This window comes from Morone saxatilis, unplaced genomic scaffold (genome assembly GCF_004916995.1).
Source record: "Morone saxatilis isolate NCDOM2014 unplaced genomic scaffold, NCSU_SB_2.0 Contig3, whole genome shotgun sequence".
NCBI classification, from domain to species: Eukaryota; Metazoa; Chordata; class Actinopteri; family Moronidae; genus Morone; species Morone saxatilis.
The window spans coordinates 19111596-19125074 of NW_023339873.1; the positions used below are offsets into that span (position 1 = coordinate 19111596).

The 13479-nt window shown below is 40.2% G+C and overlaps 1 protein-coding gene across 1 annotated transcript in view; it reads left to right on the forward strand.

The window, feature by feature from the left end:
* The window catches only part of ttc7b (tetratricopeptide repeat domain 7B), a 28565-nt gene that overhangs the window by 11629 nt on the left and 3457 nt on the right, over nucleotides 1-13479 (forward strand). Inside the window, exons 8-20 of the mRNA XM_035673735.1 lie at nucleotides 6-181; nucleotides 424-487; nucleotides 607-744; nucleotides 979-1167; nucleotides 1533-1650; nucleotides 1993-2050; nucleotides 2476-2548; nucleotides 2679-2839; nucleotides 2942-3100; nucleotides 4327-4448; nucleotides 4831-5157; nucleotides 11026-11166; nucleotides 13244-13446. Of these exons, the coding sequence (XP_035529628.1) occupies nucleotides 6-181; nucleotides 424-487; nucleotides 607-744; nucleotides 979-1167; nucleotides 1533-1650; nucleotides 1993-2050; nucleotides 2476-2548; nucleotides 2679-2839; nucleotides 2942-3100; nucleotides 4327-4448; nucleotides 4831-5157; nucleotides 11026-11166; nucleotides 13244-13446 (1929 nt within the window). The remainder of the gene's footprint in view (nucleotides 1-5; nucleotides 182-423; nucleotides 488-606; nucleotides 745-978; nucleotides 1168-1532; nucleotides 1651-1992; nucleotides 2051-2475; nucleotides 2549-2678; nucleotides 2840-2941; nucleotides 3101-4326; nucleotides 4449-4830; nucleotides 5158-11025; nucleotides 11167-13243; nucleotides 13447-13479) is intronic.

Sequence of the window (13479 nt, forward strand, 5' to 3'; positions counted from 1 at the left end):
TGCAGACCATAGCCAGGCAGCTTGCAGAGATCTTGCTCAGAGGAATGTGCGAACAGAGTTACTGGTCTCCTCTGGAAGACCCTCCCACAGTGTCGCCATTGGACGATCCCACACGGCAAGGACACACTCACAGCAAGAACTACACCCTAAGCCGACGCCCACGTGTGTACTCGGGAGAGAAGTAAGTGATAACGTCTGTTTGTTGGTGCTAAAGTGGGAATGCAATGGAAAATAGCCAACATGGCACCCAAAATTAAACTGTTGCCAGTGTACTTTTTCATAAGTAGCTCTCTCCATCTTCTCCACCACTCGGTTTTTCCCTTTTTCTCCTCTCATCCTTGTCCAACTCCATCTTTCTGACTCCTTTGGTGCATTTCTCTCTCTCTCTCTCTTTCTCTCTCTCTCTCTCTCTCTCTTTCCCAGTCTGTTTTGCCCTCAGGAGAACACAGAAGAAGCTTTGCTGCTGCTGCTCATCAGTGAGTCCATGGTGAGACACAGAAACAGTCTTTGGAAAACATTTCACACCCTTTTCTGAAGCAGTGAATCCTGAACTCAACCTTATCACAGTGCCACTTCTACATCCCTATCTGTGTTTGTGTGTTTCAGGCTAACCGTGACGCTGTCCTGAGCAGAATTCCTGAACACAACAATGATCGTATCATCAGCCTGCAGTCTGCCTCTGTGGTGTACGACCTGCTGACTATAGCTCTGGGCAGAAGAGGGCAGTACGAGATGCTGTCAGAGGCGAGTAATCCCTCTGTGGGCTGCATAGTCACAGCCATAGTGATTGTGAAAAGTGTTAAAGCCTGCAACCATAGTACGCCCACATAAAATATCACTTCTTTTTCACATTCATTTCCCAAACAAATGAGTGTTTCATTACAATCTAATTGGCTCTACATTGGCTGCGCAACTAGATGAAGCTTACAGAAACTCTGATAACGTTGATGAAACGTGTCCTATTTCTGATGTCTCTAGTGTTTGGAGAGAGCCATGAAGTTTGCCTTTGAGGAGTTCCATTTGTGGTACCAGCTCGCCCTGTCGCTAATGGCAGCTGGGAAATCAGCTCGTGCTGTTAAAGTCCTTAAAGAGTGTATTCGTCTGAAGCCTGATGACCCCACCATCCCACTGCTGGCTGTGAAGTTGTGTATCGGACCTCTGCACTGGGTAAGGACCATCCTGTAGACAGAAACTCAAATGAGACTTTTTTTCCAGACAGGCTTTAAAACATACATACAAATAGTCTGCTTCGAACAATAATGTGTGTGTCTGATATTCTTTTTACAGCTTTTCAATGAGCACAGAGAAACTTTCCACTTTCAGCAGATGAATATGAAAACATCCTTCTAGAATCAAACTCTGCACATAGAGCATTCAAACAGCACACTGTAGGAACAAGAAGAAACACATATTTCTGAGGGGAGGGGGACTTTAAGCTACCGATACATAAAATCGTCTAACATTACCCCCAAATGTCTTCTCTCTTTTGTCCATTCTGTCTCATTATATGTCTGTCTACTCCCACAATCCAGTTGGATGAGGGGGAGTGCTTTGCAAAGATGGTGATTGACATGGGGGAGAAAGCAGCAGAGTTCAGAGCCAAAGGCTACCTGGCCATCGGGCTGGTTTACAGCCTCAAGGCAACTGATGGTAGGTCTCTCTGTTTGTATGTGTTCTTCTCCGACTAGGAAGAACAATAAACTTGCTAAATCAGGAGAATTTGTTCATTCTTACTTTAAAAGTATTGTAATTATGTTGTCTGTTAGTGTGGGGTTAAACTAGGAAATTTGGGTGATTCATCGATGACAACATTGAAAGCAAGTCAACATATCTCAGTTCCCTATGTGATGATTTCACATATAGAGATTTTAAATACTCTACCACATTGACTGTTGCTCTTCGTGTATTATTAATAATGTACCTGACTTCATTCTGTGTTTCTCTTTCTGTCCATGACTCTGTCTCTCTGCGTCTCTCTGCGTCTCTCTGTAGCATCATTGCGAAGCACACAGGAGGAGTACCAGAGAAAAGCTTTGGGAGCCTTCCAGAGGTTGGGACTGAGCCATGCTGTTCCCTGCTTTCTCTTTTACACCCACATTTCCCTCATAATTATTGTGCCACAGCACAAACTGCTTTACAGTCTGACAAAATGTTAGCAAAACTGTTCTAAAGTATACTTTAAATTTGATATATTAATAAGGTGGCGTTAATATACATACTCTGCATTATTTATCACATTGATATAATGCTGCAATGTAGTCTCTCATTTTATATTCAGTCTTTCTGCTTATTAATGTTGCGCTACAGTTTCTAATTGTGTCTAAATGTTTAAATATCCTCTGGTTTGATTTCTTACATGTTCTATTACTTTGGTGCGGCAGTGCCTCAATTTCCCCACAGGGACCTTTAAAGTTTAATCTAATCTATTAACTTTTTATCAGCATGTCTGAACACACAAAATCTCTCTCTCTGTAGAGCTCAGAGTCTGTCTCCTACTGACCATCTAGCAGCGTTCTACTTGGCACTGCAGCTTGCTGTGTCCAGACAGGTAAAACAGTCTTGAGTAATAACAGGATAAAGTCACCATGTATATATATATCATGTCAGACATCACACATCTGTCACTTTTATCCCGACTGTAGTGAAAACCTGTAGTTCGTATATATGTCTGTGTGTAGATCCCAGAGGCACTAGGCTATGTTCGACAGGCGTTGCAGCTTCAAGGGGATGATGTCCACTCCCTTCACCTGCTGGCTCTGCTGCTCTCTGCTCAGAAACACTACCACGACGCTCTCAATATTATAGAGATGGCTCTGTCCGAGTACCCTGAGAACTTCAAGTAAGACTCACACACTACCACACATCATTTAAAGCACACCAAAGTGAGTTTCTGTTTCACTGGGTTCTTATCGTGTGTTCCTGTGTGTGCTGTGTGTTGTAGTCTGCTTTATACCAAGGTAAAGTTGGAGTCGATGTGTAGAGGGCCGGAGGAAGCTCTGCTCACCTGTAAACACATGTTGCAAATCTGGAAGAGCTTTTACAACCTTACCAACCCCAGGTATACACACAAACACACACACACACTCCCCAAATGCAAACACTAATCCTGATATTTGTTTTGGTCTCATCCATTCAAACTAGTGATTAACTAAATTGGGTTGCACCAGTAAACTTAAGGAATGTCATAGCCTCTTAAAATACCTAATGTGTTCAGATCAGTTGCTAGGACACGTGTAACTCTGTCCAATCAAAAGCAGTCAACTCTATGAGGAGGAAGTTTATGTAGGATCACAAGCTGAGTTTAATCAGAGACGGTTCACTGAAGAGTCATTTCCTGTATCTGGGCCACTCCCTTTAGGAGACTAGCGGCAGGTCCTGAGTCTATTGACTGCAATGGGAGAAATGAGAGTATAGATTATGACATATTCTGTCATCCCATAGTTACTGAAGTAAATATTGGACCCATTTTTCACAAGCCTCATAACTTATCAGACACTAAAACAGAGATTGTGTCTCTGCGTTAGCAGCAGCGCTCGTCAGATCTGGCAAAAAAATATATCTTTTGTTTGTTGGTGCTGAGTCATCATTGTAGTTTCACCAAAAATTCAAATAACTTTCTGAACCGTCTCTGGGACAGCCCAGTGTGCTTTCGTCCATCCACCTGACGTCACAACACTTCCTAACAAGATGTGGAGATGGGGGAGGGGTGGCACGCCCACTTAGGGAACTGGAAATGTAAACCATGTCACACTATTGTATTGTGTTATCTTCTGTTATAGAAAATATTGATATAACTTTCAAAATATAAGTTTTAGGAGGTCAAACTATATATCCTAAACTTTATATATTCTTTATAAATACTTTATAAATTCTGGGCGCCTGGTTAGCTCAGTGGGTGGAGCTGGAGACCCATGTACCAAGGCTGAGTCCTTGCTGCAGCGGACATGAGTTCGAATCCACACCTGCGGGCCTTTGCTGCGTGTCTTCCCCTCTCTCTGCCCCCTTTCCTGTCTGTCTCCAGCTGTCCTATCAAGTAAAGGCATGAAAGCCAAAAAAAAAAATACTTTAAAAAAAACTGCTATTCCTTTGTAAATGTACTCTTACACATATATCTTCCCATACGCTGGAGAGTATGTATGTTTTGGGTTGGTAGTTTCATGCAGTTTAAAATTAGAGGGACATTTCTAATCATTCTAATGGTATTAACATGTTTTGTAATTCAAAATATACCATGTTATTTTTGTAATATGTAATTTATTTATTCCTCTAGTTTACTAGTTTACTCCCTTAGTTTTTGTGCCTCTGAGTAAACGTGGTGTTTGCCAGTGATTTCTGGGCGTCTGGCAGCAGTCTGGTTTGGACTCATGAGCCACTAGCAGACACACGAAACGACTTAGCTTCAACGCCATCGAACTCGAACTGCCTGACTTCAGTGACCCTTGAGACCGGTACGCACACACACAAACACACACAAGCTGTTTCACTCCCCTGTTCAAGAACCCTTTGGGAACCCCACAGGTGAGAGCCCCATGATGGCGTGTTATATGTACGTGGGAGGAATCAACCGAGTTTGTCCATATGATGATTATAATTATGAATGGTTATGAAGAGGAGATAATGGTTTTCTCTTTCTAATTTTTATATTGATCCATTCTCCCTCATATCTACAGATATTGAAGGAAAATGTCTGTAAAATCTCTCCCACTCTTCTTTTTATTGATTTTCTTTTCATGTGTTCTGTTTGATAAGTTGCTGCTTCATCTAGAAGTTATTATGATATTATGTAAAAAGTATGCTGTATGCAGTTTAAGAACCTCTGACTTATGTTTCTTTCCTTTCTTTATTCCTTGATTAATTTCACTTATTTCTGTTTTATTTCCTTTGTTTTAGTCTCAGGTTCTTCCTCTTCTCACTCTGGTTTTGAACTGGTCTTCCCCAACTCCCCATCCACCATTTCCACCCTCTCCTCCCCACTGTCCTCCCCCTCTTCCCCTGTCTTCATCCTCCAGCCTCCTCCTTTCCTTCCTCCCAAAAACCCATCCTCCCTCCCTCCTCTCCCGGTCCTCCCTTTCCTCCTCATCCCTCTTCCTGCGCCCGCCAAGACCAGGACTCATTCCTTTTGCAACCACGTCACTCTCCGCCAGCTCTCCTCCAACTGTAATGCGCCTTCACATCCACGTCGGCCTGTAGCATGTTGTGGAGAGTGACCTAGACGTTTCTGGGAGATTGGCTCATTAAATAACTTGTGTGTTTAGTAATGAGAGGACTCCCAATATGTTGCTTTCTCTGGTGCATAAACAGTATGTATTAGTCCACTAGCAATATCCCTTTGGTTAGTACGTGGTCAGAATTCATAAAACCTAAAAAATGAACTCACTGATCTCGCTGTCGCTGATGTAGGCTATTTTATTGTTAAAACTCTTGTACACAAAGGAAGTATGATCTGCTGTGCACTTCCTATCTGACTGCGCTGCAACAGAATTACCAAAAGTCTGCAGGAGCAGGACACACCTCCTGACAGAAAGGGGGCTCTTTTCCCCAGTCACTGAATAATATAATCAGTAATATTGTTCATAAACACAATATAGACATGGTCAAAAGTATGCCTATTGAATGATTAAAACACATCAGAACACTAGTTTCTTTTGTTGCCACTCAACCGTGAGCTACAATATTTTCCTCATATGATATCAGTATAATAATATAATCTATATATATTATATTATGAGGCTGTCTGCCAGTCAGAGGTGCTGCTGCAGTCAGCAGCTGCCGAAGCTGAACAGAGTGGGCAGAATATTCACAAAACACCCACATCAGGATCACCATATCCTGTGTTACAGGACTTTACTGGTTTACCACACTAGTAATCTGCCAAACTGCAGCAACATCAATCTCACCTCAGTAGGAGAGCACATACTGTGGATCTGACTTCATCAATAAACAAGATTTAAGTGTTTAAAACTAGAGACCAGCTAGTTTTGACAACTGTATAATAAAAAATTTTGTTTTTTACTTACGTACCTCTGTGTTTCTCAAAAATGCCTGCTTCAACCTAGATTATGAACTATTTAGTTTATTCCAAACAAACTAAATACAAGTTAATGTTCAGTTTTAGATTTCTGCCCTACTGGCAAACCTTCCTCTGACAAAAAAAATAGACAAATAAACACACATCCAGGCTTACAAAAAAGTCTCTCTGACTTAATGCGTTAAGAATTTTTATTTTTATTAAATTGTAGCACAGTGGAACTAACTGTCCCTTCAAAACAGGACAGAGATCTACTTCAAATATACAGTATTCAGCAACTTCTATAATCTACTCATTAATGTCAAGCAAAAAAATATTATAAATCTTTGAAAAATCTTTTCACTCAGTGTTTGAAGAATGAATTAAAAAACTTAAATGACCAAATCCACTAGCCCACTGCATATATTAAACCTGATATTTATGTCTTTTTACATTCGATTATGTTGCAGGTTTATGCTAAATTAATTTTCCCTCATCAGTCTACAGTCAGTAACCCATAATGACAAAGTGAAAACAGAATATAGCAATATATAATATTAGTGTATTAAAGATACCAGCCTTTCCAGTTCTCATTTTCTTACTTGGACAACACCCACTGGAGTGAACAGTTTGTCAGAGACACGCAAAAACATTCTGGGAATTTTCTCACCAGTGACTCAACAAGTAAATGGCCCAAAAACTTGTTATGCTGTTCTTATGACCAATCCCTAAGATTGTAGACGAGGTGAATCTTCAAAGTTCAAACCTCACAAGCATGGACAAGGACTTCAAAACTGAACTGACTAACCTAGAGAGTACTGGATGTGCTTCATAGTCACTCTCAGAGCTGCTGTAAATCTGTGCATGTTAACATGTAAAAGGGACACTTTGAGTGTGGATCAGAGTGCAGTAGAGCCTTAATCAATCTGCTGCAGTTGCTTTGTGTTTTTGCAACTTCCTCAAAGCCTCAGGTGAACTTACTCACTTGACACACACACATTTAAGCTCCACACGCTAACAGTTGAAGCAGCTAGGATTTAGAGATCTGCTGGGTACTTCTTTGATATTACAGAAAATTATTTTTACATAATGCTGCTTTATTGTCTCTTTACATTCTCTGCATTTCCTTTGCTGCTTGACTCTTGTTTTTGTTGCTGTTTTGCATCCTCCTCATTTCTCTCTCTCTCTCTCTGTTTCTGTGAAGATTTTTCATTTGAGCCAACATTAATTTGTCTCGTTTCCCGGTTCCAACCTTATGTTGTCTCTCCTTGTTGCCATCTCCTCTGCTAATGATGTTTGCACTGGAAAATAGTGGTTGTTATTTAGATAAAGTATTTAGCTGCATAAAGAAAACACACTTTTTTCTTCCCCAGAATGTGATTTTGCAGCCTGAGAACAGTTACATAATTTAAGTTATAATAAGACCATCACAATGATTGCAATTACTGAAAATCTGACTAGGTTCTTTTTGGTACTGTAGCACATAGTTTTTGTGTGCGTTGTTAGTCAATTAAAAGGCTTTGTGAGGTATGTGTGGTGCAGACACCTCTAATTTAAATGTAACTGTGCTGAAATGCAAAATAATCTGCACCGCGCCTCATTTTCAGAATAAATATGAACCTAAGAAAATTCAGTCAACACAAAGCTCTCATGAGCAATAAAGCAGAGAAAGACGAGCCTCCTTCATGGTGTTAGTTAACTGAACTTTATGGCCATTACTACTGAAGATTACAGTGTGAAAAAGGCACAAGTGGGAGCAGCGTGTCTGATGCGATGTGGTCTAAGAGGCTACTGTGAAGAGTGAAAACCTCCTCACTGTGATCTACAGTCTTCCTTTTGGGATCAGCGTTCTCTTTTGTCTTAATTATTTGGATACTTCTTCTCTGTCTCTTCTTCTCTTTCAATCATTAACAGTCTTTTCTGTTTTTTCCCATCCCTCCGTTTTTCAAGGCGGCCTTCAGGACGCTAACATTCTTGGTTTTTCCTCCATGTTTTCTGTTTGTAAGTAGCCATCTAACCTCCATCTGATCTTCCTTCTTTCATCCATTGTCCTGTCCACCCTTTGGTCCCCGTTGACCTTCCTTTTTCTGACGAGGCTCTGATATATGTACGATATCTGTACGAAGAAAATATGTACATATATCCTCTGCTTTAACATGAAGTCTGCAGCCAGTTTCCAGGACAGTTGGGATGTATTGTTACCCTGTTGGTGGTACAGTAAATGATTTAAAGGAATACAACGACTTAAAGGAATATCTCTCTGAAAACCGTGTAGTATACACATTCTTTGCAATTTGTCAGAAGGAAGTAATGTGAAAGTATTCAAGAAAACGACTTTGGATTTAGCTGGAAATAAATCTTTTGGAATGCTTTACAGCACAACATACGATGAGGGTGCTGTTTTCTAGCAGGTATGTGCTGGATGAAGCACCCTGAATGGCAGATGGAAATACCAATTCTGAGATGTTTATCCCTTTCAGTAAAGCAAAAGAGATGGTAAATGACAAATCACAGAGCGACTGCAGAAAGGAAACAAAGAAGCCGCTTCCTGCTTGTAGAACTAATATCTATGAAATGTGTCTGTAATATTGACAAATACTAATACTGACTGTGCAGCCGGCATGAGACAGAATTGTTTGCAGTAATTTTACCGAATTATTACAATTAATTTGCCATGATTTAAAGCTATTGTGGAAAGGTATGAGAGAACAAATGGTGAGATAAGAAATTGTCTAGAGGAAAAAATTATTATGTGATACTCCATTGATAACAGATCTGTGCATCTGTTATCAAGACTTAGTTGGTTTATTTTTACCATTTATACTAACACTTGCTCTTCGCTTATTCTGACTTCTAACTGAACTGTCCATCAGCTTGCTGCTGTTAAAATATGCATTGCACAGGAACTAACCAGCCTCTGCTGTTGTGATAAGTGGTATTATTTCTTGTAAGTCAGTGTATTCCTTTAATTCAGTGAGCAGCTTTACTGCATGCGTTGCTGTGTGAATTGTCCACATTTTAGGCACAAGCCGCTGCAGGAAGCTTCCTCAGTAATTTGTTGGCAAATCTCTTAACTTGTTTTTTTTATGTTTAAAACAAATGTTTCCTTATGCTTCAAGGTCTTATTTTCTTTATATATATATATATATATTTACAAATATTTAGTTGAAGGATTGACTTGAATATTAGGGGCACAAAATGGTATAAGTGAAAGCAATTCATATGAAAATATACACCACTACTTCTCTCTTTCTCCAACTGTTTGACTGACTAATCACTGACCTAATAGCACTTTCACAATTCTGTCGCTATTCTCATATGGGCATTACAGTGTGTGATAAGAACACAAAGTTCACAAGGGTAAAAGGGGTAAATGGGGGTGTGGGGTGGGGGTCTTTAATTAGCAGTGAGTTATCTTTGACCTATAAATAAGCTGGCAGACGGATTAACTTGACACATCACCAACCAAAAGTCAACTTATGGAACAATACAGTTTGACTCAACATACTGTAACATGTTTAAATGTGCTCCACTAGGATGGGCTGCTGCATGCTGCTATCTAATATATGACTTCTTACAATGTCCCTCTAAACCAGACGACTCAACTTCAGATGCATCTGTGTTGTTTGTGTGAGAGAGAGAGAGAGAGACTTCTTGTTGTCATTCCCTTAAATCCATCAGCAGTACTCGTTGCTCTCTCACACACAGAGAGCTTCAATATGCAAATGTTCTGTTTTTATCCTTATCTCGTTCAGCTTTTACACATGGGTAGTTTCTGTCCCTTAACACACAAACACATTTTATGTCAATGTAGAGAAAGGAGGAAGAGTATTTGGGAGTTTAATAATAAGAGAAGAGGGCGGGAGATCTTTTAAAGTAAAGCTTTTAGCCCAAGCGAGCTGCAACCATCAGTCGATTTTAATTTAGTCCATGTTTAAGGCATAGAAGCCCCGTATTTATGTTATCTAATCCCTGCAGGCTTTAATTGACACGACAGTTCAATATAACCAAACAAGCCCAAAGCGAACATGTAAGTCATTATTTTCACAATCTTTTAAAGAAATCCATTGGATAATAACAACAGTCTCAATCTCATAATAAGCAATAACAGTATCAGTATTTTACAGCATTAAATGAGGGCATTAGGCAACAGAAACAAATCTGTTTTATAATGTCTAAACAGTAAAAGTTCTACAAATACATAAATTCATATATTGCACACAAATCATCATCACAGATCGAAGAGGATTAAATCATCATTGTTGAGTTCATATTTATCAGCTGAACCATTACATCTGGACATTTCAGCCTGAATAATTGGAATCGGTGGTAACTGACACTAAAAAGGGCGTAACAGAGTGTAGATGTAACAAAAATAATATATATAATAGGTAAGTAGGCGATGAAAGATAAGTGGCAAGTTAAAACTTTTCCTATAAATATTATGACAGTTGACAATGAAAATATCATTGTTTTATATATTGTATGTTATACATATACATATACTATATATGCATACATATATTATGTTTTGCTTTCACAGATCTGCTGTCCCTTCTTTGGTGGCCATTTTGCGCCCCTGTAATAAACTGATTTAGCTTAATCGCAGAGACAAAATCAGAGACACGCGTCTTTCAATTACTAATAAGCAGAGTGCAGATTGGTGCAGTGTTTATGCATGGTGATGCAGAAATTAATTCATTTTAACCTGGTTAATCCAGGGCCTTAACACTGTTAACACTGTGTGGAATGGTGTGGACTGATTAAAGGCTTTAGTGCAGGAACAGGAAACTGTGTGCCAATGTGGGCCCAGAGACTTGAGCTTTTTACCGCACCCAACACACAGATTTCACTGTTCCTCTTTTCTCCCAGAAGTTTTGGGAATTAGTGAAACTTGCTTGTGTGTTTGGTTGAGTTAACACCCTGCATTGTGGCACATGGCTGCCTAACGCTGCTGTAGTAGTTAGTCAGTACCAGTAGGAGATGGCGCGTATAACGGTTTGATTCTCTCCCTCCAGGTTCGGTTCATGCTACATCTATAGCAGCGAGTCGCGTGGAGCAGGCACTGTCTGAGGTGGCATCGTCCCTGCAGAGCAGCGCCCCCAAACAGGGACCAATGCACCCCTGGATGACCCTGGCTCAGATCTGGCTGCATGCAGGTATGCACATGTACATGATCAGTACATACATGAAAGCGCAAAAGATAAAGATACTGGGCTGGTGTTTTGGCTTTGTTTTAAAATTAGGTTTTAGTACTGTTTTTGTAAACAGGGTTTGCAAGAGAGAGAAAGGCTAGATGAGGTAATGATTGTGGTTCCGGTCTGACCACAGCCACATAACACTGTAAACATCTGTTGTGTTGTTATCATCAGTAGGTGGTTAGGTTAACATGACCTGAAATCATTTTTCAGTGTTTCAGTGACAAGTTTTAACACCCCATTTTTACCATGTCTGTTATGCTGTGTTACCTTAATGTAGCTCAGTGATAAGGTTAGGTCAACACATTAACGTAACATGAGCCCATGTGAACTTCTTGTGAACCCACCTCTGGTCATGTTTGTGGTCACATCAGTCAACAGACTTGTAAACATACTGTAGGTCATGTAATGCCTTGATGACTCTAGAATATTTCTTAGCAAACAGTAAGTAAGTAAGTAAAGCTTTATTCATATTGCACACAGTTGCAAAGTGCCTACCACACCCACAGGAAAAAGATAAATAAAGTAAAAATAAATTACAATAAAAAACTGCACAGTGAGAGACAGACCACACTTAAAATGAACCAAAACACAAGATAAAAAGCAACTATAAAGATCGGTTTTACTAAACCATTTAAAACAGTCCAAAGATTCAGTGAGTCTTAGAGAAGATGATTCCAGAGGGTTGGGGCTAAAACCACAAAGGGTTAGTTGATTTCATTTGCAGTTTAAGCAAGGGATGGATAAAAGGCAAGATTTGAGGGTCAGAGGCCTGGGCAGTAAACCAATAACAAGATGTGTATCAGCAGATACTGATCTACAAAGGTAGATAATATAGTTTCACTTCAGTGTATTAAATGCAAACCACCATGAAAGCGTGTAATGAATATACTCTGGCTCATAAACGTATCCCTTGATAATGGACCGTGCTATGATTGAATCACCATAGCCCCTTCCACCCTTTGGAGTACGCAGCATGTCGTCAGTCACTGCCTACATCTGTAAAGTCTCAAGAAACAACGATGACTGAATTATGAATACTGGCCCACATCAAATACCGAAATGTCCCCTCCCCTACACTATAACTTTGTGTTGCCCCCTCATTATGACACATGATCTTCCTCCTAGCATAGATTTCATTAAGCAAAAAGTTGTAGTGGGTTAGTGGCTGTACTGGCATTAGTTCGTAGGACTGCATGTAACAGCAGTCTGATGATCTTTGCAATCACACCAGAATTAGATTTCCTTTGGAGTACGCTGGAGCCCTGATTCTAATTTCTGGCTTGTAGACACAAACATAAGCAGACTGAAGAGTATACATAAACAGATGCAGGCAGCAGGCACACACACACCCATAGGCAGAGGTTGTTTGTGTTACTGTTTATCTCTCCAGCTGCTTCCTGTCAGAGGTGGTCATTTCCAGCTTGGAGACACAGCTAATGTAATTATCCAATCAGAGGACAGACTGGCAGAGCGTTCAGACTCATTTCCTCAGTCTGTCTCACTCTTAGTTTGTATCTTCATCACAGCAATACACAGAATGCATTCGGTGACCTTGATACTGGAAGTTTTTTTTTTTTATTAATGCAATTTGAGGGAGAAAAATTGGATTATGTTTTTTCTCTCACATTTTCTGCTTCTTCCTCTGGCAATTTTAAATGTTTCTGCACAAATAAATTCAAACTTTCGGTTTGTGGCTCTTTTCAAAATCATTTTGCTTAAACTCAAGGGCTGTCAATGTCTAGACCACTGATACAATATCTATTATATCTAATACCTCAGGTCAGTGACAGATTGAAAATGTTACTTCCACATAACAACAGCATAGGAAATGTCTTAGTTTGATGAGGTTGAGGCTGCCGGTTATATTGACCGTTACCTCGTTTGCGTCCAGTAATTCTACCAAGCTGCCAGTTGATCCGAGGAAGAAAGATACTGATGTTTGAAACTGCTGCGTGTTGCACGAAATGGAGAGAAACTTGCTGAACTCACAGTTAAACAGTCATGTTTGAAACCTCTGTCTGTGTTTCTCTGATAGCTGAAGTTTACACCAGCATGTCGAAGCCCGCCGAGGCCTCGGCCTGCACACAGGAAGCTGCCAACCTCTTCCCCACATCCCATAACGTGCTGTACATGAGGGGGCAGATAGCCGAGCTGAGGGGCAACATGGACGATGCCAAGCGATGGTATGAAGAGGCCCTGTCCATCAACCCGACGCATGTCAAGACCATGCAGAGACTGGTAACACACAGCACACACACACACCGAACACAC